At 39.2% G+C, this 26,763-nt stretch overlaps 1 protein-coding gene across 12 annotated transcripts in view; it reads right to left on the bottom strand.

Moving 5' to 3' along the window:
• Positions 1-26,763, bottom strand: part of DOCK7 (dedicator of cytokinesis 7) — a 254,205-nt gene that overhangs the window by 46,143 nt on the left and 181,299 nt on the right. For 7 of the 12 annotated variants that reach the window (XM_066269012.1, XM_066269013.1, XM_066269016.1 and 4 more), the window contains 2 exons: positions 9,999-10,181; positions 9,731-9,890 (listed from right to left, as the gene is read on the bottom strand). In XM_066269012.1, the coding sequence (XP_066125109.1) occupies positions 9,731-9,890; positions 9,999-10,181 (343 nt within the window). The remainder of the gene's footprint in view (positions 1-9,730; positions 9,891-9,998; positions 10,182-26,763) is intronic. The other 5 variants (XM_066269017.1, XM_066269018.1, XM_066269019.1 and 2 more) reach the window with 1 other exon arrangement.

Here is a 26,763-nt window from a genome sequence, read left to right as displayed (position 1 = left end):
TTTATAACCTAGTTTTCTGTACCTCTTTTACTGTTCTTATTTATGTATTAAATGCATGAAATAAACTACTTTTCATTGTATCATTTTTTTATACTTAAAATGATCATTAGGGCAAAGAATTGGTTGTTAAATTATTTGAATTCCATCACTGGACATATCTTTTCTCTTCAAATACCATTCTGATCACTCATGGTCCAAGATCATTCAAATAATACAGCAAAAAGAAACATGTTAAAAATTGGTCTACAAGCATTATAGCCAATGATGGCATACTTATGCTCCTGTTGAATCAAAACCACATACACACCTCAGTGGCCAGCAAATACTATTCAGAAGAGCTTCCTTACCGAGAACTGATTAAGGCTACCAGTGGGAACACTACTGACAACTTTTTAAAGCTCTGAATAACTGTAGGGATCTCAGTAGGGGTTGGAGGAAGCAGCTCCACCTTGGCATAGTGCCAAAATGTGGCCATTCGGGCTTTGGTAAGTCAAAGCAGCATTTACTAGTGTGGGGGGCCTTCTCTGTGAAGGTAAAGACAAACTGAGCCATGGTATTAGGATGGAAATTCTGAGGTCAAAATGGCAACCTGAGTATCCAGTTACACTACCTTTTAAAGTCTCAAAACAATAAAAAATGGATGAGGAAAAGGAAAGTGGGGAGATTAAATGTCTTGGTCAAGATAATATGGCTAATGATTAGCAGACCTGGGATTAGAAACAGGCTACAAAGGATACTAAATTGTTTCTCCTCTCTGAGATCTGAGTTTGATGGGTAATATCATTGCCTTAGATACAGGGTATAACAATTCATTGTGAAAACTAGGAAACTTTTAATAATAAAGGGTGAGGGGGTTCCAAGATGGCCACAGAGTAGGCAGATGCTCCAACTCCCACTTCCCAGAACCAGGGTGGATTACAACTTAAACCTGAGAACACTCATCATGAAAGACCAACTTTGGACTAAATTAAGAGGATTCTACAGTCAAGGACCACCAAAGAACCCACACTAAGACCGGTAGGAAAAGCGGAGATGTGGAAAGGGCTGCCCCAGTCCCAGAGCGAGCGGCAGCCGGGAGGGACTCTCGCGATGGGGAGGGTTACCCAGAGAGTTTTGGGTCCTCATCCCCAAAACCGGAATCCCAGCCTAGAGTCCTGGAGCCTGGAAGGGGCTTATGGACTATATTTGGCTGAGAAAACAACCTATACACTGTTTGAGAGAAGGAGACAGAACTCTCAGACCCATGCTCAGTATTAAAGGGACTGCATGGAGAGCCTCACTCACAGACACTTCCCCAGAGCTCCAAGAGAGGAGAGTGCTGGGAGGACTGGAGTTGCCGGGGGAGAGAGTGGTCCAATAGGCACAGGGGGAGACACTTTGAGTGATGGACACCCTAACCCCTGGGCTGAGTCACTCACCATATCTAAAGTAAACATTTTTCCTGGGAATATCATCACCAGCAAAGGGAAGAAATTACCCCATCCACCAGAGGCTCATTTACCCTAGCTAGAACAAAGGCGCTTAGAGCCAAGCAGCACATTAAGGACACAAATAGGGAGTGCACAGGTCTAAACTACCCCTCCCACTGCACCACTGAGTGCTTGCCTGGGCGAGCAGGCCAGAGGCAGCAAGGCACGGCTGCGGAGGTTTGAGCAAGCACATGCAAGCCGGTCTGAGGAGCTGGGAACCACCGCTGCTGCTGCAGAGGACCGGGCTCACACACAGTCCTTCTCATTGAGTGGGCCCGCCTTTGGCCGGGGTAGAGCCCCAAGCATCAGCAGAGAGGGTATGCATTTGGGCATGCACGAGCCCGCCAGCGAGGGCAAAAGTTGCGGAGGCTGCTGCGGGGGTCCAGGCAGGTGTGCAAACCTGCCCATGGTATGGGCGAACCCTCAGTAGCAGTGGAAGCCGAGAGAACTCAGAGGTGGTCTGAGCGGGCATGTGTGCAGGGCCCTCGTGGCGGCTGCTGAGGTCTGAGCCTATGGGCAGACCCCGGGCAATGGACCAACCCTTCATAGCTGCGGAGGCCAAAGCAGCCCCGGAAGCAGTCTGAGCAGGCGTGCACAGCCCCACCTGTGGGGCGAAAGCCAGGACAGACGCTGCAGAAGCCAGTGAGCAAAAGTGCCTGTGGCACAGGCTGGCCCTCAGAGGCAGTGGAGGCTGGGGCAGCCACAGAAGCAGTCCAAACTGGCATGAGCGGGCACATGCGAGCCCAACAAGGGCAACTGCAGCCACGGAGGCAGGCTGGAGTAAACAGCGCCTGAGCCCAAATGTCCCAGGCAGCAACAGTGGCGGGGCCGGATAGATAGACCACACAATGGGAGCACAGGGGCCACACCTACTGGACCCCTGTGACTACACCCTACTGAGTGCTGAAAAAGAAGAAAAAAACAAAACAAAATAAAATAAATTAAAATTCTGGATAAAATTACACCTGAGGCTAAGGAGTAGGCCACATCTAAGACCATACCTAATCACTAAATTACAGTACTGAGCCAAACAAATAATCAGCAATAAGAGGCAACAGAAAGCCTCTTAGGGGAAGATCTTAGGGGAACTTGAACTTTTAAAGAAACCTTTTAAAGTAACTTACCCCAGGCCAAAAATAGATAAAAGCAAGCCTAGGAGTGCAGCTAATATTCATAACAGCACCTGGACCCAGCAGAGGAAGCCACAAGATCTGGATCGCCTGTAGCTCCCAAAAGGTTGATAAGAGCCAGTCATAGGCAGTGACTCCCACTGATCTGCACCAGGCCCTGGCCAGGGAGGTCCAGGGCAGGCACATTCAGTGGCCAGACACGAAAAGCATCAGTTCAGGACCTAACAACCCTTGTTAGAGTGGAAGCTTAATGAGGGGCTCCTCACACCTGACCCAGCTAAGACATAGAAAACTCCAACACAAATAGCAAAACAACAGTGACAGCAGATAAGTAGCCCACAGCAGATTACAAACAATAGATGATGCCAATGCAAGAAGACCTAGGAATAACAAAACTAAAAACTGGAGGCAGAAAATAACAACCCTAGACTAAGCTAGCTTCACAAACAACACATTCAAACAAGGAGTGTATAAACAGACAAAATGGGAAGACAGAGAAGTGCAATCCAAATGAATCAACAAGAGAAACCTTGAGAAAATGAAATGAGTGAGACGGAAATAACTAAAGTACCGGATGCAGAGTATAAAATAATAATTATGAGATTGCTCAAAGATCTTAGAGCAACAATGGATGGAAACAATGAGCACATAAATAAAGATAACAAGCATCAAAAATGACATAGAAATAATAAAGAACCAGTCAGAAATGACAAACACAATATCATAAATAAAGACTACATTAGAAGCAATTAAAGGCAGGCTGGATGAAGCAGAGGATCAAATCAGCGATTTAGAAGACAAGATAAATGAAAGCATGGAAGTGGAGCAGCAAAAAGAAAAGAGGTTTAAAACATCTGAAGAAACTCTAAGAGAGCTCTGTGACAACATAAAGAGAAACAACATCCACCTCATAGGGGTTCCTGAAAAAGAAAAAGAACAAGGGATAGAGACCTTGTTCAAAGAAATCATAGCTGAAAACTTCCCTAAATTGATGCATGAAAAAGTCACAAAAAGTTCAAGCACAGAGAATCCCATTAAAGAGAAACTCAAAGAAATCTACACCATAACACATCATAATTAAAATATCAAAGCTAAGAAATACAGCTAGTGCTCGACTTACAACCACGATTGGTTCAGACAGACTGGTCATAACACGATTTGGTCGTAAGTTGAGTAGGCTATATGTACAGTACTGTGAACTGATGTTATAAAACTCTTTAAGTCATATTTTATCATAATTTTCTTTCATTATTGTTAAATATCATAATTTTCTTTGTTCATTTTATGCCATTTGTATCATCTCTACACTATTTTGTCTCTTATCTTTATATACATCAGGTTTAAGTAAAACACTGCATTACCAGTACAACTGGTTTAATATTTGCAAAGACAATTTCCTCTTGGTAGACATCTTGGGAGGGGTTTGATGAAACTATCCAGGACACAAAACACAAATTGCTGTACCGAGTCTGGGATAACAGTTGAAATGATGCACGTAGAGATGGTAGTACTGCTGGAAGCTGGTCCATACTATCGTATGACCAGCTGGGCAACGCTTGCGCTGCCACACACAGAGCAGTCATTGCTAGCAACTGTGGTCGTAAAGTCGAATGATTGTAAGTTGCATAGGTTGTAAGCCGATCAATATTTGTAAAGAAAAAATATTAAAAACTGCTAGAGAAAAGCAGTCAATCACCTACAAAGGAGGCCCCATAAGGACGACATTCGACTTATGAACAGAAACACTTGAGGCCAGAAAAGAATGGCAAGAAATATTCAAAGTAATGCAGAACAAAAGCCTACAACCAACACTTCCTTATCTAGCAAGGCTATTGTTTAAAATTGAAGGAGACATAAAAAGCTTCCCAGACAAAAAAAAAAAACACTCAAGGAATTCATTACAACCAAACTAATGCTGCAAGAAATTTTAAGGGGCCTGCTGCAAGAAAGTTAAGGAGCCTGTTGTAAACAGAACAAAGGGGGAAAAGAAAACAGTAAAAGAGGAATGAAGCTTTAAAAAATAAAATGGCAATAAACAACTACATTATCAATAATAACCTTAAATGTAAATGGATTAAATGATCCAATCAAAAGACATAGGGTAGCTCTGTGGATAAGAAAAAAGGACCCATACATATGATGTCTACAAGAGACACACCTCAAAACAAAAGATACACATAGACTGAAAGTAAAAGGATGGAAAAAATATTTCATGCAAATGGAAATGAAAAAAAAGCTGGGGTAGCAATACAAATATCAGACAAAATAGACTTTAGAACAAAGGCTATAGTAGGAGATAAAGAAGGTCAATATAATGATAAAGGGAGCAATCCAACAGAAGAGATAACCATTATAAATATCTATGCACCTAAAACAGAAGCATCTAAACATATAAAGCAGACTTTGATGGATATAAAGGGCAAGATCAATACTATAATAGGAGGGGATTTCAGTACCCCATGAACATCACTAGATAGATCCTCAAAAAAGAAAATTAACAAAGAACTTAAAGGACACAATAGATCAACCGGATTTAATAGATATTTTCAGAACCTTTCACCCTAAAGCAGCAGAATATACATTCTTTTCAAGTGCTCATGGTACATTCTCTAGGATAGACGACATGTTAGGGCACAAAATCAGTCTCAACAAATTTAAGAAGATTGAAATCATATCAAGCATTTTCTCTTATCACAATGGCATGAAACTAGAAATCAGGCCCTGGCCGGTTGGTTCAGTGGTAGAGTGTCGGCCTGGCGTGCAGAAGTCTCAGGTTCGATTCTCGGCCAGGGCACACAGGAGAAGCGCCCACCTGCTTCTCCACCCCTCCCCCTCTCCTTTCTCTCTGTCTCTCTCTTCCTCTCCCGCAGCGAGGCTCCATTGGAGCAAAGATGGCCCGGGCGCTGGGGATGGCTCCATGGCCTCTGCCCCAGGCGCTAGAGTGGCTCTGGTCGCAACAGAGCGATGCCCCGGAGGGGCAGAGCATCGCCCCCTGGTGGGCAGAGCATCGCCCCCTGGTGGGCGTGCCGGGTGGATGCCAGTCGGGCGCATGCGGGAGTCTGTCTGTCTCTCCCCATTTCCAGCTTCAGAAAAATACAAAAACAAACAAACAAACAAACAAAAAAACAACTAGAAATCAACCACAACAGAAAAACACTCAAACACTTGGAAACTAAATATAGCATGTTACTAAATAATGATTGTGTTAAGAGTGAGATCAAAGAAGAAATAAAAAAATTCCTAGGAACGAATGATAATGAGCATACAACAACTCAAAATTTATGGGACACAGCAAAAGCAGTTCTGAGAAGGAAGTTCATAGCATTACAGGCATACCTTTAGGGACAGCTCAAATAAACAACAACTCTGCAGCTAAAAGAACTAGAAAAAGAACAGCAAGTAAAGCCCAGAGGGAGCAGAAGAAGAAAAAATAAAGATCAAAGTGGAAATAAATGACATAGAGGCCAAAAAAAAATACAAAGGATCAATGAAACCAAGAGCTGGTTCTCTGAAAAGGTAAACAAGATCAATGAACCTTTAACCAGATTCACCAAGAAAAAAAGAGAGAGGACTCAAATAAGTAAAATTAGAAATGAGAGTGGAGATGTAACAACCAACACAACAAAAGTACAAAGGGTTGTATGAAAATACTATGAAGAACTGTATGCCAAAAAATTAGAAAACCTAGGTGAAATGGACAAATTCCTTGAAACATAGCATCTTTCAAAAATCAATCTGGAAGAATTAGAAAACCTAAAAAGACCGATTAAAACAAATGAGATCAAAAGAGTTATCAAAAATCTCCCAACAAACAAAAGCCCTGGGCCAGATGACTTCACAGGTGAATTCTACCAAATATTCAATGAAGAACTAACTTCTATCCTTCTTGAGCTATTTCAAAAAATTCAAGAGGAGGGAAGACTTCCAAGCTCCTTTTATGAGGCAAGGATAATTCTGATTCCAAAACCAGGCAAAGAGAACACAAACAAGGAAAATTATAGGCCAATATCCCTGATGAATTTAGATCAGACATCCCCACACTACAGCCTGTGGGACGCATGTGGCCCCTGAGGCCATTTATCTGGCCCCTGCCGCACTTCCCGAAGGGGCACCTCTTTCATTGGTTGTCAGTGAGAGGAGCACTGTATGTGGCGGCCTTCCAACAGTGTGAGAGACAGTGAACTGGCCCCTGTGTAAAAAGTTTGGGGACCACTAATTTAGATGCTAAAATCCTCAACAAAATATTAGCAAACCTGATCCAGCAATATATGAAAAAAAAAAAAATACATCATGATCAAGTGGGATTTATTCTGGGGAGGCAAGGATGATACAATATTCGCAAATCAATCAATGTGATTCATCACATAAACACAAGGAAAGAGAAAACCATATGATAATTTTAATAGATGCAGAAAAAGCATTTGATAAAATCCAGCACCCATTTATGATCAAAACTCTCAGCAAAGTGGGAATACAGGGAACATACCTCAACATGATAAAGCCATTTATGACAAACCTACAGCCAACATCATAATCAATGGGTAAAATTAAAAAAAAAATCCCCTTAAGATCAGGAACAAGGCAGGGGTGCCCCCTTTCACCACTCTTATTCAACATAGTTCTGGAAGTCCTAGCCACAACAATCAGACAAGAAGAAGAAATAAAAGACATCCAAATTGGAAATGAAGAAGTAAAACTATCATTATTTCAGATGATATGATATTGTACATAAAAAACCCTAAAGTCTCAGTCAAAAAACCTCTAGACCTGATAAATGAATTCAGTAAGGTATGGCAGGATATAAAATTAATACACGGAAATCAGGCATTTTTATACAACAACAAAATACTGTCTGAAAGAGAAATTAAGGAAATAATCCCCTTCACTACTGCAACAACAACAAAAAGTACCTAGGAGTAAATTTAACCAAGGAGGTTAAAGACTTATACTCAGAAAATTATAAAACATTGATTAAAAAATAAATCAAGGAAGATATAAACAAGTGGAAGCATATACCATGTTCATGGATAGGAAAAATAAACATCATTAAAATGTCTGTATTACCCAAAGCAATTTATAAATTCAATGCAATACCAATTAAAATAGCAACGACAGACTTCAAAGATATAGAACACATATTCCAAAAATTTATATGGAAACAAAAAAGAACACAAATAGCCTCAGTAATCTTGAAAAAGAAAAACAAAGTTGGGGATATCACACTTCCTAACATCAAGTTATACTACAAGGCCATTGTACTCAAAACAGCTTGGTACTGGCATAAGAACAGGCATATAGATCAATGAAACAGAACAGGGAACCCAGAAATACACCCACACCTTTATGGACAATTGATATTTGACAAAGGAGGTAAGAGCATACATTGGAGTAAAGAAAGCCTCTTCAACAAATGTTGTTGGGAAAATTGGACAACTACCTGCAAAAAAATGAAACTAGACCACCAACTTACACCATTTACAAAAATAAACTCAAAATGGATAAAAGACTTAAATGTAAGCTGTGAAACCATAATCTTCTTAGAAGAAAACATAGGCAGTAAGCTCTCCGACATCTCTCGGAGCAATATATTTGCTGATTTATCTCCACGGGCAAGTGAAATAAAAGACAGGATAAACAGATGGGACTATATCAAACTACAAAGCTTTTGCACAGCTAAAGACAATATGAACGGAATAAAAAGACAAACCACCTGTGGGAGAACATATTTGACAATATGTCTGATAAGGGGTTAATAACCAAAATTCATAAAGAACTTATAAAACTCAACACCAGGAAGACAAGCAATCCAATCAAAAAATGGGCAAAAGAAATGAATACATACTTCACCAAAGAGGACATACAGATGGCCAATAGATAGATGAAAAAATGTTAAGCATCACTAATCATTAGAAATGCAAATTAAAACCACAATGAGATACCACCTCACACCACTCAGAATTGCGCTCATTAACAAAACAACATATAATAAATGCTGGCAAGGATGTGGAGAAAAGGGAACCCTCCTGCACTGCTGTTGGGGTGCAGCCACTATGGAAAACAGTATGGAGATCCTCAAAAAATTTAAAATGGAACTGCCTTTTAACCCAGCCATCCCACTTTTAGGAATATGTCCCAAGAACACCATATCACTGATTCAAGAGAAGAAATGCACCCCCATGTTCATGGCAGCATTGTTCACAATAGCGAAGATCTGGAAACAGCCCAAGTGTCCGTCAGTGGATGAGTGGATTAAAAAGCTTTGGTACATATATACTATGGAATACTGTGGGGCCATGAAAAATAAAATATTACTTTTTGCAACAACATGGATGGACCTGGAAAGTATTACGTTAAGTGAAATAAGCCAGGCAGAGAAAGAAAAATATCATATGACCTCACTCATTTGAGGAATCCAATGAGCAATGTGAACTGAGAAATGATTGAGATAGAGGAGATATCAAAGGGACCAGAGGAAAAGAGGACAGAGGGAAAGGAAATGATAGGATGGGATAAACCTGAAGGGAAGGGGGGAGGGCACTGTCGGGAGGGGGGAAAGGGAGATGTTGAAGGGAATACGGGGGAGGGGGATGCATTTGGGGCGATACTAGAATCTATGTAAACACAACAAATTAAAATCAATAAAAAAAAGACTAAAGGGTGATACTACATAGAATTTATGACAGCAAGAGTGAACCCTAACATAAACTACAGTCTCTGGGTGATTCTGATGTGTCAGTGTAGGTTCATTAGTTGTGACAAATAAATACTCTGGTGAAAGTGTGGATAACACGGGAGGCTTACATATGTACAGGTAGGGAAACTTCTGTACCTTCAGCTCAATTTTGCTGTGAACCTAAAAGTGCTCTAAAAATAGTCTATTTTTAGAATTAAGGGACACTGTTAATCATGCATGCAAAGGCAACAGGAATAAAAAGGCTATCCAGAAGAAATCAGGGATTATGTTTACCTTACTTAAATCAGAATTCTAACTAGAGTTCCCCCAGAGAAAGGGTCATTCAGGTTAATTCAGTTGCACTTAAAACACTTTCTAAAAAGTATGAAATAGTCATTGAAGACTTGCAACAATGATCTGTATAATATATACTTGAAGAAAATTGAAAAAATTCTCACCAGAAGAAGGTATTGTGTACATACCAAGCTGTCCTCGACTTCGGCGCACCATTTCTTGCCTTGCACCTATACTCCCAAGAATAGCCTCTTCCAGCTTAGCTCTCATATCTTTTGATTTCTTAAAGGTCAAACTATTCATTCTCTCAAACACTTTCTTTCCCTAAAATTTAAACATTAGAAGAGAAGAGGCATTGAGAAAATTTTCTTCTTCTTTTTCTCCATTGTTTCCTTTCTTGTTCTTCTTTGCAATGGCATAAAGATCACTTACTTTGTATTCAAAGCAAGATACACAGAGATAAAGCAGATCTAGTAGTCGGTTTAGCTGCAGGACTGAGAGATCTGTAAACCACTTTTGGAGAACTGTCTCATCTGCATTCTTGAGGACCCAAAGTAGACAGATCAAAAGGCTCCGACTTGATTCTGCAGAAAAGGTAGTATGTTGCCTGCCACTCTGAAAATGAACAACAGTAGAATGAGACAGATTGATAAATGACTACTTCTTTAGGGGTGGGGTTCAGTTATTTTCTTCTAAAAGCAATAAAACAAAAATTGCTTAAAAATTAAATATAAAAACAAAAGAACCATTTGATTCACACAATACTTTTAGGTCATATAGAATCTTAAACTTAAGATCCTGAAGTTTATCAAACCTCCCTGGCAATAGAAGATTGTTTTAATCTGTGGTAGGGCAGACAGTGGGAACAATATCCACAGCATGTTGAAAGAAAATAAAAAACTCAGATGTTATTTCTAAAAATATTTTTAATCATAAATAATGAAGGTCAAATAAAGACATTTTTCAAAGAAACAAAATTCATCACAATAGCATACAAAATTCTAAAAGATTTATCTCACAATGGAGAAAAAGCCCTCTTCTAGAAGGTCACAAATTCAGGAAAGAATCAAGAGCAAATAAAGTGGTGAAGGAACACATGGGCAAATCTAAATGATAACTCATACTACATAGCCAGGAAAATAAAAATAATGTCTTGTCAGGTAATAGCAAATGTTGGAGAGGTTGTGGAGAAAAAGGAACCCTCATCCACTGTTGGTGGGAATGTAAAGTAGTACAACCATTATGGAAGAAAGTATGATGGTTTCTCAAAAAACTGAAAATAGAACTACCTTATGACCCAGCAATCCCTCTACTGGGTATATACCCCAAAAACTCAGAAACATTGATACGTAAAGACACATGCAGCCCCATGTTCATTGCAGCATTGTTCACAGTGGCCAGGACATGGAAACAACCAAAAAGCCCGTCAATAGACGACTGGATAAAGAAGATGTGGCACATATACACTATGGAATACTACTCAGCCATAAGAAGTGATGACATCGGATCATTTACAGCAAAATGGTGGGATCTTGATAACATTATACGAAGTGAAATAAGTAAATCAGAAAAAACCAGGAACTGCATTATTCCATACGTAGGTGGGACATAAAAGTGAAACTAAGAGACATTGATAAGAGTGTGGTGGTTACGGGGGGGAGGGGGGAAAGGGAGAGGGAAAGGGGGAGGGGAAGGGGCACAAAGAAAACTAGATAGAAGGTGACAGAGGACAATCTGACTTTGGGTGATGGGTATGCAACATAATTGAAAGACAAGATAACCTGGACTTGTTGATCTTTGAATATATGCAACCTGATTTATTGATGTAGCCCCATTAAAAAAATAAAATTATAATAAAAAAAAAAATGTCTTGTGAGTTTTAATGCTATGCAAAATAAAAATGTATAAAAAGAGCATGTAAGCAGTAAGAATAGCAAATAAAGTCAACCTGCTTTAAGATCCTTCTATTTAAAGGCCTGATCAGGTGGTGGCACAGTGGATAGAGCGTCAACCTGGGAGGCTGAGGACCTAGGTTAGAAACCCCAGGTTGCTGGCTTGAGCAGGGGGTCACTGACTCGGGTGACGCCCCCACCCTGCCCCGCTTCCCATCAAGGCATGCATGAGAAAGTAATCAACGAACAATTAAGGTGCCTCAAAGATGAGTTGATGCTTTTCATCTCTCTCCCTTCCGGTCTGTCCCTCTCTCTGTCTCTCACTAATATACATATATATCCTTCTATTTATTTATCAAAATGAATGTAAAGGTAATGATTTACATTAGACTCGAATTTAATTTAAGGAAGCATACAGTGATTTGCAATATAGTCACAAAAGGATAGGAACAGAATAACTTCTAAACTAGTCGAGAGGAAAATGTGGAAAGAGAAAAAAATAATATGAAAGAACACAAATGAAAAATAAAAAAAAACCCAAACAGAATAAAAACACATAATAGGTGGGAAAATTTGAAGTAAAATTAAAATGTACATTAATTTTAATTATACTAAATGAAAATGGATTTAAAAAGTAGTAAAATACAAAAATGAACACCCCAAAATTTTAAAATATAAGATAAAATCCAACTACATACTGCTTATAAAAGACATCTGAAACAGAAGTTTCAAATATTTAAAACAAAGAAAAACATTGAAATTGAAAAGGGACAAGTCATGCTATATATATTCTAGGGAAAAGAAACCTAGCACATCTATACTAATATTACACAAAATAGACTTCATGGCAAAAACAAACAAAAAACATTACAGTTCATGTTGAAAAAAATGAAAAAATACATAATTCAAATTTTCATTATTTCATAATAGTGCCTCAAAGGATATAAAACAAAATCTGACAGAGTAAGCAGAAATTACAAAAGCAGAATTGTAGATAGATGTTAGAATAAGCAGACAGAATTCAACAAAGGAAAAGATTTAAACAACTGAGTTAACAAATCTGACATAATGGGAGTAAAAAACATACTGAACAGCAACTAATATTGAAAAATATTAATTCTCTTAGAATACATGAGATATTTGCAAAAACTAGCCATATACTTACACCATAAAACCAGTTGTCACAAATACAGCAAACAAATTATACAGAGTAAATTCTCTAATCATGCAATTAAGCCAAAATCAGAAACAAAAGAATTACTAAAAATTTTTGTATAACTGAAAATTTTAAAACAAAAACAAGTGAATAGCCCAAAGTGTAAAAAGAAATAATAATGAATTTTAGATACATTTTAAACTAAATAATGAAATGTCACATATAAATTGTAGCATGTAACAAAAATAAATATAATTAAAGAAAAATGTATAGGCTTAATATGTGTATCAAAAGAATGAAAATTAGTGAGTTAAGCATCCATCTCAAGAAGCTAGAAAAATAAAATAGAAGAAAGTAAATATAAACCCCCAAAAGTAAGATACAGTAAATAATAAAAATAAACATTCAAAAGTGAGGATCAACACTGTCCCCCAACTGGTTTTCTATAAAGACAAAGATATATATATATATATGTTGACACCAATTTAAGACAAAAGGTATAAAGTCAGTCACAGAAATGAAAATATTTACAACTACAAATGTTATAGACATTAAAAGATTATACAAGATTCATATTTGAAATTACTTTATATGTTAAAAAATTTGAGTAAATTTTCAATAGAGCAAAATTTTCAGAAACCAGTGTAAAAAGAAATAGAAAACTGAAAACTTTTACAGTCATTAAAGAATTAAATTAATAGTTTTTAAACTGAAGGAAGGAAGGGAGGGAGGGACAGAGGGAGGGAGGGAGGAAGGGAGGGAGGGAGGGAGGGAGGGAAAGCAAGCAAGCAGGTGCAGTTCTCCAAATATTCCAGGAAAAAAATAATTCCAATTTTAAACAAGTACTTGCAGAGAACAGAATAAAACTGACTAACTTAAATCTGATTCCAAAACCTAAAAAGAACATTATGAGAAAGAAAAATTACAGGCAATCTTACCTACAAACACAAGATATACAAATCGAAAACAAAATATAGCAAACCAAACCTATTAATATATTATACAACCAAGAAAAAGGTGGGTTTAATTTACAACTTCAAGGTAGGTTTAACACTAGAAAATGAATTTAGAGGGGTCACAGTAAAATATCAAAAAGCTAAAATAATATGACTGTCTCAATGAATGCAAAAACACGATAAAGTTCAACCACTATCCATGATTAAAAAAATAAATTCTTAGGAAACTAGGAACAGAAGGAGACTTCCATAATATAATAAGAGGGTATCTTAAAAAAACAAAATAAAACTATAGCACATATGTTTAAGAATGAAATATTGCAAGTTTCCCCATTAAGGATGCCAACTCTCGCTTCTATTCGAATTTATATTGGAGGTTCTAGCGAGTAAAACAGCTATGAAAAAAATAAAAGGGAGAACGAAGAAGTCATTCACAGATGATTGTGTATGTAGGAAAAGAAATCTATACATGTTATTGATTAGCAATTTCTGCTGGAAATAAATATAATTGTACAAAATCAATTCTATTTCTACATAAAAGCAGTCAACAGAAAACAGAAAATTTTGAAAAACATTTTATAAGACTGTAAGATTATAAATATGTATATATTCTATATAATAAAATTATAAAAAATATGAAGGACCAAAAATACATCTACAAAAGATATACCAGGCCTCTTTGGTGAAAACTATAAAAGTTTATATATTCATAGACATTAGAGAAGACCTAAATAACAGCATATCTATCATGTTCAAGAATTAGGAGACTCAACAGTCTAAACATATCAGTGTTCCCCAAAATTAATTCATAGATTCAATACCATTTCAACCCAAATCCCAACAAGTTCATTGGTTTTTAATTTATTTTAGTGGAATTTTATGAGGGGATTCTAGGATTCTAACATTTATATAGAAATACAAAGGACAAAGAATTAGTCAAGACCTTTTTAAAAAATGCGTGAAGATTTTCTCTACATGATAAGACTATACAGAGCTGGTTCTCCAAAGCAATAAGGGAAAAATAATCTTTTAACAAATGATGTTGAGCCCTGATTGGGTGCTAGAGTGTCATCCTGATACGCCAAGGTTGAGCATTCAATCTCCAGTGAGGGCACATAGAAGAATCAACCAATGAATGCATAAATAAGTAGAACAACAAATCAATGTCTCTCTCTCTCTCCTCCCTCTCCCTTTCTCTCTAAATAAATTTAAAAATTTTTTAACTTAAAAATATAAGTAAATGATGTTGAGAAAACCTGGTATAACATATAAAATAAATGAATGAATATGGACACCCCCCCTCCAAATCCCAATGTTCATAAAAATCAATTCCCTGTAGATTTTTTTGATTTTGGTTTTTTGACAGAGAGACAGAGTCAGGGAGAAGGACAGATAGGAAGGGAGAGAAATGAGAAGCATCAATTCTTCGTTGTGGCACTTTAGTTGTTCATTGATTGCCTACTCATATGTGCCTTGGCCAGGGGGGCTACAGCAGAGAGAGTGACCCCTTGCTCAAGCCAGCAACCCTGGGTTCAAGCCAGTGACCTTGGGCTTCAAGCTAGTGACCATGGGGTCATGTCTATGATTCCACGCTCAAGCTAGTGACCCCACACTCATGCTGTTGAGCCCACGCTCAAGCTAGATACCTCGCGTTTCAAATCTTGGTCTTCAGCATCCCAGTCCGACACCCTATCCACTGCAACTCTGCCTGGTCAGGCAATTCCCTGTAGATTTTAGAATTGCATACAAAAGAACAAAAAAATATTTTAAAATAAAAAAATAACATGAAGGTATTTGAAAGAATACCTTTAAAATGTCAGAATATGGAAAGTTTTTAAAAAATAAGATATAAAAAATACTTTAAATACAAATTTAAATCTTTTAAAAAAAGATGCTTTAATCATCAAATTTACTATTAAGTATGTGAGAAAGAAAGCTACATAAAATATAAGAACCACCTTTAAATGACAATAGGCTTGTTCAGAACATATAAAATTCTGCAAATCTTAAACAAAGGCTGACAACATAATGGAAAATGGGCAAAAAACTCTAGACACTTTAAAAGAGAAAATCCAAATTGCCAATACACATACGAAAAAGTATGTACTCTTTCGGCCCTGGCTGGTTGGCTCAGTGTTAGAGCGTCGGCCAGGCGTGCAGGAGTCCAGGGTTCGATTCCAGGCCAGGGCACACAGGAGAAGTGCCCATCTGCTTGTCCACCCCTCCCCCTCTCCTTCCTCTCTGTCTCTCTCTTCCCCTCCCGCAGCCAAGGCTCCATTGGAGCAAAGTTGGCCCGGGCGCTGAGGACGGCTCTGTGGCCTCTGCCTCAGGCGCTAGAGTGGCTCTAATTACGGCAGAACAATGCCCCAGCTGGGCAGAGCATTTCCCCCTGGTGGGCATGCCGGGTGGATCCTGGTTGGGCGCATGCAGGAGTCTGACTGCTTCCCCATTTCCAACTTAAGAAAAATACAAAAAAAAAAAAAGTATGTACTTTCAAGAGACATTGGGGAAATAAAACACAAGTATAAATTACCAGATTAACAAAATTTCAAAAGTCTGAAAATTCTAAGTGAAGATGAACATGTGAAAGAATGAAAACTCTGATAGATGCAAATAAAAACTGAGACGAATCCTTCAAAAAACATCCTGGCATATCTGGTATTGATGAAGAAACATATTCTGTATTCCAGCAAATTCTACTCCTAGGCAATACCTTAAATAAGAGTATCATGAATACAGGATACATATAAAAGAATATTAGTAATATTTGTAATAACCAAAGATCAGAAACCATTCAGGCATCTACCATCAACAGATGGGTAAATAAATTCATCTATAGTCAGATAATAGAATATCATACAGAAATAAAATCAGTGAATTACAGCTACAATTTGTAACTTGGGTCAATAAAGACATGATGTAAAATTAAACTATAATATTTAGGAATGCAAACACAGATGGTAAAACTAAAAACAAAATTAAGCAATTACTTCATTAGTCAGGATAAGGGGGTTTGGTAAATAGCTATGGTGGAGAAAAGCATGCTAAGGATTTCTAAAAGAAAGTCATTGTTTCATATTTTTCCTTGAGTGGTAGCTTCAAAGGTATTTACTTTATAATATTTTGTTAACTTGTACATTTATGATTCATATACTTTTTCATGTGCAGCATATTTCACATAAAGAAAAGTTAAACAAATGAAAAAGTCAATAAAATTGAGACTAGGGGTCACTTTGAGGGATGAGATAAACAAATTGAGGCAGACTGGGAACTTCCAAAGTATTTGCAATGTGCTATTTCTGAAGCTGGGTGATAGTATAGTGCTGTTTCTTCTACTACTTTACTTTTATTGTACATATACTCCATATCTTCCTTTGTATGCATAATATCAAAAGTAAAAGGAATAAAAGAAAAAATTGATAAATTAGCATTCATCAAAACTAAAAATTTTTGTACTTTTTTTTTTTACAGAGACAGAGAGAGAGTCAGAGAGAGGGATAGATAGGGATAGACAGACAGGAACGGAGAGAGATGAGAAGCATCAATAATTAGTTTTTTTTGTGACACCTTAGTTGTTCATTGATTGCTTTCTCATATGTGCCTTGATCGTGGGGCTACAGCAGACCAAGTAGCACCTTGCTCGAGCTAGTGACCTTGGGTCCAAGCTGGTGAGCTTTTGCTCAAACCAGATGAGCCCGTGCTCAAGCTGGCGACCTCGGGGTCTCGCACCTGGGTCCTCTGCATCCCAGTCCGACACTCTATCCACTGTGCCACCACCTGGTCAGGCAAAAAGAACTGTGTACGTTAAATGCCACCATCAAGAAAGTGAAAAAAGTCAGGCAAAAAAATTCTTGTACTTTAAATGCCACCATCAAGAAAGTAAAAAAAGTCAGGTAAAAAAATTTTGTACTTTAAATGCCACCATCAAGAAAGTGAAAAAAGCCTGACCAGGTGGTGGCGCTGTGGACAAAGCATCGGACTGGGATGTGGAAGACCAAGGATCGAGACCCTGAGGTCGCCAGCTTGAGCACGGGCTCATCTGGTTTGAGCAAAAGCTCACCAGCTTGGAACCAAGGTCGCTGGCTTGACCAAGGGGTTACTTGGTCTGCTGTAGCCCTACAGTCAAGGCACATATGAGAAAGCAATCAATGAACAACTAAGGTGTCCCAACGAAAAACTAATGATTAATGCTTCTCATCTCTCTCCGTTCCTGTCTGTCTATCCCTCTCTCTGACTCTCTCTGTCTCTGTAAAAAAAAAAAAAAAAAAAAAAAAAAAAAAGAGAAAAGAAAAGAAAAGAAAAAAGAAAGCGAAAAGATAATCCACAGAATGGGAGACAATATTTTAAATCATATATGAAGAAGTTGTACCCAGAATATATAAAGAACTCTTTTAAGTCAGTAACAAAAAGAGGAATAACACTTTTAAAATGGCAAAAGATTTGAATGTACTTTTCTCTACATAAGAAATACAAAAAATGCACCAATAAGCAAATGAAAACATGCTCAACATTAGTAGATATTAGGGGAATGCAAATCAAAACAAAAATGAGATGCCCACTAAGGTGGCTATACTGAAGAAAAAAAAGGTAACAAGTGTCGGTGAAGATAGAAGAAACAGGAGCCCTTTTATCACTGCTAGTGAGAATATAAGATGGTGCAGCCACTTTGAAAAAGAGTTCGGAAGTTTCTCAAAATGTTTGTTTTTTTTTTAAGATTTTTATTGCCTGGCCTGTAGTGACACAGTGGATAAAGCATTGATCTGGAACGTTGAGTTGCCAGTTCGAAACACTGGGCTTGCCTGGTCAAGGCACAGATGAGAGTTGATGCTTCCTGCTCCTTCCCCCTTCCTCTTTCACGCTCTCTTTCTCTCTCTCTCTCCCCTCTCTAAAATGAATAAATAAAATCTTAAAAAAAAAAAGAATGCTAAAAAAAAAGTATAAATCTTCAATTTAAAAAAAAATCTCAATTGCTAAACAACTGAGAATATTTCTTAGGGCTGTTAAGAATAATGGATTTTAGTCTGATGTAGTCCCATTCATTTGTTTTTGCCTTCACTTCTCTTGCCTTTGGAGTCAAATTCATAAAATGCTCTTTAAAACCCAGGTCCATGAGTTTAGTACCTATATCTTCTTCTATGTACTTTATTGTTTCAGGTCTTATATTTAGGTCTTTGATCCATTTTGAATTAATTTTAGTAGAAGGGGACAAGCTGTGGTCGAGTTTCATTCTTTTGCATGTGGCTTTCCAGTTTTCCCAGCACCATTTGTTGAAGAGGCTTTCTTTTCTCCATTGTGTGTTATTGGCCTCTTTATTGAAAATTATTTGACCATATGTATGTGGTTTTATTTCTGGACTTTCTATTCTGTTTCATTGGTCTGAGTGTCTATTTTTCTGCCAATACCATGCTGTTTTGATTGTCGTGGCCCTATAATATAGTTTGAAGTCAGGTATTGTAATGCCCCCAGCTTCATTCTTTTTCCTTAGGATTGCTTTGGCTATTTGGGGTTTTTTACAGTTCCATATAAATCTGATGATTTTTTGTTGCATTTCTTTAAAAAATGTCATAGTAATTTTGATGGGAATTGCATTAAATTTATAAATTGCTTTGGGTAATATGGCCATTTTGATTAGACATATTCTTCCTATCCAAGAACAAGGAATATTTTTCCATCTCATTGTATCTTTTTCGATTTCTTTTAACAATGCTTTGTAGTTTTCGTTACATAGGTTCTTTACATTCTTTGTTATGTTTATTCGTAGGTATTTTATTTTTTTTGTTGCAATCGTGAAGGGATTTTTTTTAGTTCATTTTCTAATATTTCATTGTTAGCATACATCAGACTAAAAAGTTTTTTTTTGTTTTTCTTTTGTTGTTGTTTTTTTGTATTTTTCTGAAGCTGGAAATGGGGAGAGACAGTCAGACAGACTCCCGCATGCGCCCGACCAGGATCCACCCAGCACACCCACCAGGTACGATGCTCTGCCCACCAGGGGGCGATGCTCTGCCCCTCCGGGGCGTCGCTCTGCCACGACCAGAGCCACTCTAGCGCCTGGGGCAGAGGCCAAGGAGCGATCCCCAGCGCCTGGGCCATCCCTGCTCCAATGGAGCCCCGGCTGCGGGAGGGGAAGAGAGAGACAGAGAGGAAGGGGGGGGCGGAGAAGCAAATGGGCACTTCTCCTATGTGCCCTGGCTGGGAATCGAACCCGGGTCCCCCGCACGCCAGGCCGACGCTCTACTGCTGAGCCAACCGGCCAGGGCCTAAAAAGTTTTTGCTCAGCAAGAGAAACTGACAACAAAATAAAGAGACAGCCAACTAAATGAGAAATGATATTTTCAAACAACAGCTCAGATAAGGGCCTAATATCCAAAATATACAAAGAAATCATAAAACTCAACAACAAACAAAACAATCCAATAAAAAAATGGGAAGAGGACATGAGCAGACACTTCTCCCAGGAAGAAATACAAATGGCCAACAGATATATGAAAAGATGCTCATCTTCATTAGTTATTAGAGAAATGCAAATCAAAACTACAATGAGATACCACCTCACACCTGTTAGATTAGCTATTATCAACAAGACAGGTAATAGCAAATGTTGGAGAGGCTGTGGAGAGAAAGGAACCCTCATTCACTGTTGGTGGGAATGTACAGTAGTACAACCATTATGAAAGAAAGTATGGTGGTTCCTTAAAAAACTGATAATAGAACTACCTTATTACCCAGCCATCCCTCTACTGGGTATATACCCCCAAAACTCAGAAACATTGATACGTAAAGACACATGCAGTCCCATGTTCATTGCAGCATTGTTCACAGTGGCCAAGACATGGAAACAACCAAAAAGCCCTTCAATAGAAGCCTGGATAAAGAAGATGTGGCACAGGCCCTGGCCGGTTGGCTCAGCGGTAGAGCGTCAGCCTGGCGTTCGGGGGACCCAGGTTCGATTCCCAGCCAGGGCACATAGGAGAAGCGCCCATTTGCTTCTCTAGCCCCCCCTCCTTCCTCTCTGTCTCTCTCTTCCCCTCCTGCAGCCAAGGCTCCATTGGAGCAGAGATGGTCCGGGCGCTGGGGATGGCTCCTTGGCCTCTGCCCCAGGCGCAGAGTGGCTCTGGTCGCGGCAGAGCGATGCCCTGGAGGGGCAGAGCATTGCCCCCTGGTGGGCAGAGCGTCGTCCCTGGTGGGCATGCCGGGTGGATCCCAGTAGGGCGCATGCAGGAGTCTGTCTGTCTCTCCCCGTTTCCAGCTTCAGAAAAAAAAAAAAAAGATGTGGCACATATACACTATGAAATACTACTCAGCCACAAGAAATGATGACATCGGATCATTTACAACAAAATGGTGGGATCTTGATAACATTACACAAAGTGAAATAAATCAGAAAAAACCAAGAACTACATGATTCCATACATTGGTAGGACATAAAAACGAGACTAAGAGACACGGACAAGAGTGTGGTGGTTACCGGGGGTGAAGGGGGGAGGACGGGCGTGGGAGGGAAGGAAAGAGAGGGGAAGGGGGAGGGGGAAGGGCACAAAGAAAACTAGATAGAGGGTGACGCAGGACAATCTGACTTTGGGTGATGGGTATGCAACAAAATTGAATGACAAGATAACCTGGACATGTTTTCCTTGAATATATATACCCTGATTTATTGATGTCACCTCATTAACATTAATAAAAATTTATTTATAAAAAAAAATGGGACCTGAAGATGGCAGCGGAGTAGGCGGGCGAACAGATGCCCAGCTCTCACCACCAAACTGGAATACAAATCAATTTAGGAAAAATCAGCATGAAAAAACCAACTCTGGACTACAAGAACAGCTCTCAAAAACCAAGGAGCAAAGAAGAAGCCACAACAAACCTGGTATTGAGCGCCTGAATCTCCCCTGCTTACAGGAACGAGGTGGGGGGGCGGTGAGGCTGAGAGCCCAGAGGGGATCTCACACAAGGGAAAAGAGTAGAAAATACTGCTCACAGCCATTTGCCTGGTGACCAGGGAACGAGGTGTGTTGAAAAGACCAGCTTATCTCTCAAGTGGAAAGAAGAGAAAGAAGGACAGACTGTGAGGGGCTAAGGAATGCAGGAGACGATCTAAAAAAGCTGATCGTCTGTGCTGGAGACGGCCATAGCTGGGAGAGGGACTGATCCTTCCACAGAATAGTACTGAATTGCTTCCGGATCAGAGATCTCCAGACATCTATCCAGCTCCAATCAGCACAACAAGACACGGCTGAAAACAAGAAGTGGGGAGAAGGGGCAGTAACTCAGGTCTCCATGGAGATCTGAGATACACCTCCCTCTACTGAAGCTGAGAAAACACCCTGCCCCTAGAGAGATTAGTTGGTAAAGAGGCCTTCAGAGACTCAGGTTATACCCATCCCATTCCTGGATACAGTTTCAAAGAAGCCCCCTGCAGAGATCAGTAAATAAGACTATCACCTGTTAAGAAAACAAACAAATCAAGACTTCAAAGCTGCCCAAATCCGAAAGTGGATTACAAATAATAGCTGATACCAACCCAAGAAGACCTAGAAATAACACAACTGAAAACTGGAGGCAGACAACACCAAGCCTAGACTCAACCAACTCTACAAACAAAACACCCAAAACACAGATAATGAGACGACAAAAAAGTGCAATCCAAATGAAACCACAAGAGAAACCTTCAGGAGATGAACTGAGTGATATGGAAATAATCAAACTTCCAGATGCAAAGTTCAAAATAATGATTGTAAGGATGCTTAGGGATCTTAGAACAACAATGGATAGTCATTATGAACACCTAAATAAAGAAATAGCAAGTATAAAAAAGGATATTGAAATATTAAAAAAGAATCAGTCGGAGATGACAAATACAATATCAGAAATAAAGACCACAATGGAAGGAATTAAAAACAGGATGGATAGAGCTGAGGATCGAATCAGCGAGTTGGAGGACAACTTGAATGAAGGCAAGAAAGCAGAGTAGAAAAAAGAAAAGAGAGAGATGACGTCAGAGTAATGGCGGGGTAGGAAGCGATACCGATAAGTCTCCCCCAAAACTCAACAAGATCTTCAACCAGAAACAGAAAAACCTGTCCTTGGAGCCTCCAGATGTTTTGCAATACACCCGAAGGTATGGTCGAGCAAAAAATTGGCTAAATATATAACCAAACCCCGAAGGAAATAGGGAGTAAGAAATGCTTCGCCTTCCTCACTAACCTTAAATGGGCGGCTTTCTCTGGAAACTGTGAATATAGAAACTGAGGCGGGCAAAGGGGGTGAATAGATCCAGGCCGTGGCACAAATGGCCGAACCAGGCTGTGGCACGGCGATCCAAGCCAAGGAAAAACTGTTCCTGTGGCAACCCGGGCAATACAAGCTAATACTCGTGCCAAACCCAGACAAAGAAAGACAAGCGGGGCAGCCATTTTACTTGATCTCCTGGTAGATGCGCGCAGATAGTGAGCGAGAGATTTCTTCCAAAGCCCCAGGAGTGGGTGCCTGTGTTACCCCACAGAGAGGCAGAGTCAGAGGCCTTTGTGTGGGCCGAAAGCGGAATCTCTGGGCAGCCCCAGTGCCCTGGGAAAGCCAGGCACGGGAGGGAGCAAGAACTAATTCCAACGGTTGAACTTTTCCGTGCTGGTAGGGGATTCACTCAGAGGGAAACGCGGCTGGCCTGATATCCTGGTTTGCGCACGCAGATAGCGAGAGATTCCTCAAAGTGCCTCAGCAGTGCACGCCCGTGTTATTGCACAGAGGGGCAGAGTCAGGGGGTTTTGTGTGGGCCAAAGCGGAATCTCGGGCCGCCCCAGCACCTTGCAAAAGCCGTGCACGGGGACGGAGCGAGAGCCAATTCCAACGCGGGAACTTTTCCATGCGGCTGGGGGTTTCACTCAGAGCATGAGACTGCTGGCCGGATATTCTGGTCTGCGCGCGCAGATAGTGAGCGAGAGTTTCCTCCAAGCGCCCCAGAAATGGGCGTCTGCCTGTGTTACCGGACAGAGTGGCAGTGCTAGATTATGCTAGCAGCTCTGACTGACTGAGCCTTACCCAGAACCCTGTGCTGAGTGGAAATAGAGTGGGGAGTTGCCAGCTCTTTGAGCCTCTTACTATCCAGGCAGAGGCAGCAGCAACCCCATAGCTGGATTATCAGGCTACTAATTCAGGAAGGAAAGACTAGGAGAAAGGCTCCAGGAACACGGACTCTCTCACTGGCAGAGCCTATAAATGCTAATGAGCCTCGATTGCCAACGAGACTAAAGCACAATACATGACATCGCCATAGAGACTTATCAACTGCAAACCTCTACCTGAGCGTGCCAAAAGGGCAGAACCCGGGGTACAGAGTCACCGATCAGGAAGAGGGAGAGAAAAGAAAAAGCAAGAAGATAACCTCTCAAAATCAAGAATAATCTGCAGACTTTATAACCTATCCCATTTTATTATATTTGTTCGTTTGTTTCTCTTATCTTCATCCTTCATTTTTTTTTTTTTCCTTCTCCAATTTGGCTGATTAACTCTCTGCCGGTCTTACTCTCTCCTCTCCTTGAACTACACTACCCATAAGTGTTACATCTCCCATTATCTTTTCATTCCTCTTCCTTTCTCTCTATGAGGGTTGCACTCCAAAACCCTTAACTCTCTCTCTCTCTCTCTCTCTCTCCCTCCTCTTTTTTCTTCTTTTAGTGGTTCCCTTTCTCTCTCTCTCTCTCTCTTTCTTTTCTCCCTCTATATTAGTTTCTTCCTTTCTCCTTTACATCTCCTCTCATTCAAACCTCAATAACAAACAAATTATCCTATCTGGGACTCAAACTTATGTTTGTGGCATTTTGGGGGGTTTTTACTTCACCTTTTTAACTCACTAGCAGTGCTCCCATCCCTGGCACTCCATTTTATCTAGTTCTTGTTCCACTAAATACAATAGTAATTTTTTAATTTGTCTCCCCATTTTTCTGTTTCCCTCTTATTCCTCTCATCATAACTCTTAGTCAACCAACACCTAAAAGCAAATCATTTTATTCTTGACTCAAATTTTTTCCTTATTTGCTTTTTGTGGGTCCATACCCCCTTCTTTTTTCTTTTTCTTTTTTTTTGCCCCTTTATTACTTTTCCCCAATTCAGGCCCTCCATTACAGGTATTGTTTGTTATAGTTCATAGTTCACCAAAAGATTTTCTCAAGAAAGAGGGGAGACGAGAGGAGAGGAGAGGAAAAAGGAGAGGGGGAATAATTCTATTTTTCTTTATTTCATTAATTTCTTTTTAAAAAAAACTTCGATATTTTTTTAAACTTTTTATTCTTTATTAAATCTCATTAATACTATCAACAAAACCACCCTCAGATGCCATTAAGGAAGAGAAAATCGAATATCATGGGTACAAAAGTAAGAGAGGTAACACAGCTAGATGAGGAAAAATCTACGGAGAAAAAATTTAATATATTGGAAACCTTGGAGCTAAAGGACAGAGAATTCAAGATAGAAATCCTAAAAATCCTCCAAGATATACAAGAAAACACAGAAAGGCAATTTAGGGAGCTCAGAAAACAACTCAATGAACACAAAGAATATATGTCCAAGGAAATTGAAACTATAAAAACAAATCAAACAGAGATGAAAAACTCAATTCACGAGCTGAAAAACAAAGTAACAAGCTTAGCTAATAGAACAGGTCAGATAGAAGAGAGGATTAGTGAAATAGAAGATAAGCAACTTGAGGCACAACAGAGAGAAGAAGAAAGAGACTCAAAAATTAAAAAAAATGAGATAGCCCTACAAGAATTATCTGACTCCATCAAAAAGAGTAACATAAGAATAATAGGTATATCAGAGGGAGAAGAGAGAGAAAATGGAATGGAGAACATACTCAAAAAAATAATAGATGAGAACTTCCCAAGCCTGTGGAAAGAACTAAAGCCTCAAGTTCAAGAAGCAAACAGAACTCCGAGTTTTCTTAACCACAACAAACCTACTCCAAGGCACATCATAATGAAATTGGCATAAACCAACAGCAAAGAAAAAATTCTCAAGGCAGCCAGGGAAAAGAAGAATACAACATATAAAGGAAGGCCCATTAGATTATCATCGGATTTCTCAGCAGAAACTCTACAAGCTAGAAGAGAGTGGACCCCAATCTTTAAAGTCCTGAAAGAGAGGAACTTTCAGCCACGAATACTATACCCATCAAAGCTATCCTTCAAATATGAAGGAGAAATAAAAACATTCACAGATACAGAAAAGATGAGGGAATTTATCATCAGAAAACCCCCACTCCAGGAATTACGAAAGGGGGTTCTCCAATCAGATACAAAAACAAACAAACAAACAAAAAAAAAACAGAGCCACAAGTAAAAGCTCCAAGAAGAACACAATAAAACCAAATTCAAACTGTGACAACAACAAAAACAAAGGGGGGGAGAAGATGGAGATTAACAGTAGGAAAGGACGATGGAGTGCAAAAGTACTCACAAAATAGTTTGCTACAGTGAACAGGGTAGGAACCCTTTTCTTTACTCAAAGGTAACCACCATTGAAAAAACCACCACAGAAGCACATGAGATAAAAAAGATAGCAACAGAGGTAAGATGTATGGAATACAACCGAATAAAAACAAAAGATAGAAAAACGAAAGAGAAGGATCAAACAAGACACAAAACTAACAGAAAGCAAGATATAAAATGGCAATAGGGAACTCACAAGTGTCAATAATTACACTAAATGTAAACGGATTAAACTCACCAATAAAAAGGCACAGAGTAGCAGAATGGATTAAAAAAGAAAATCCAACTGTATGCTGCCTACAGGAAACTCATCTAAGTAACAAGGATAAAAAGAAATTCAAAGTGAAAGGCTGGAAAACAATACTCCAAGCAAATAAAATCCAAAAAAAAGCAGGCGTAGCAATACTCATATCTGATAATGCTGACTAAAAGACAGCAAAAGTACTCAGAGACAAAAATGGCCATTTCATAATGGCTAAGGGGACACTGAATCAAGAAGACATAACAATTCTTAATATATATGCACCAAACCAAGGAGCACCAAAATATATAAGACAGCTACTTATTGACCTTAAAAAAAAAAACTGACAAAAATACAATCATACTTGGAGACCTCAATACACCACTGACGGCTCTAGATCGGTCATCCAAACAGAGAATCAACAAAGACATAGTGGCCTTAAACAAAACACTAGAGCACCTGGA

The sequence above is a fragment of the Saccopteryx bilineata genome, chromosome 3 (genome assembly GCF_036850765.1).
Source record: "Saccopteryx bilineata isolate mSacBil1 chromosome 3, mSacBil1_pri_phased_curated, whole genome shotgun sequence".
Lineage (NCBI taxonomy): Eukaryota > Metazoa > Chordata > Mammalia > Chiroptera > Emballonuridae > Saccopteryx > Saccopteryx bilineata.
Note: the sequence above shows the minus strand (reverse complement) of the source record. Positions and strands in the feature narration are given on the sequence as shown.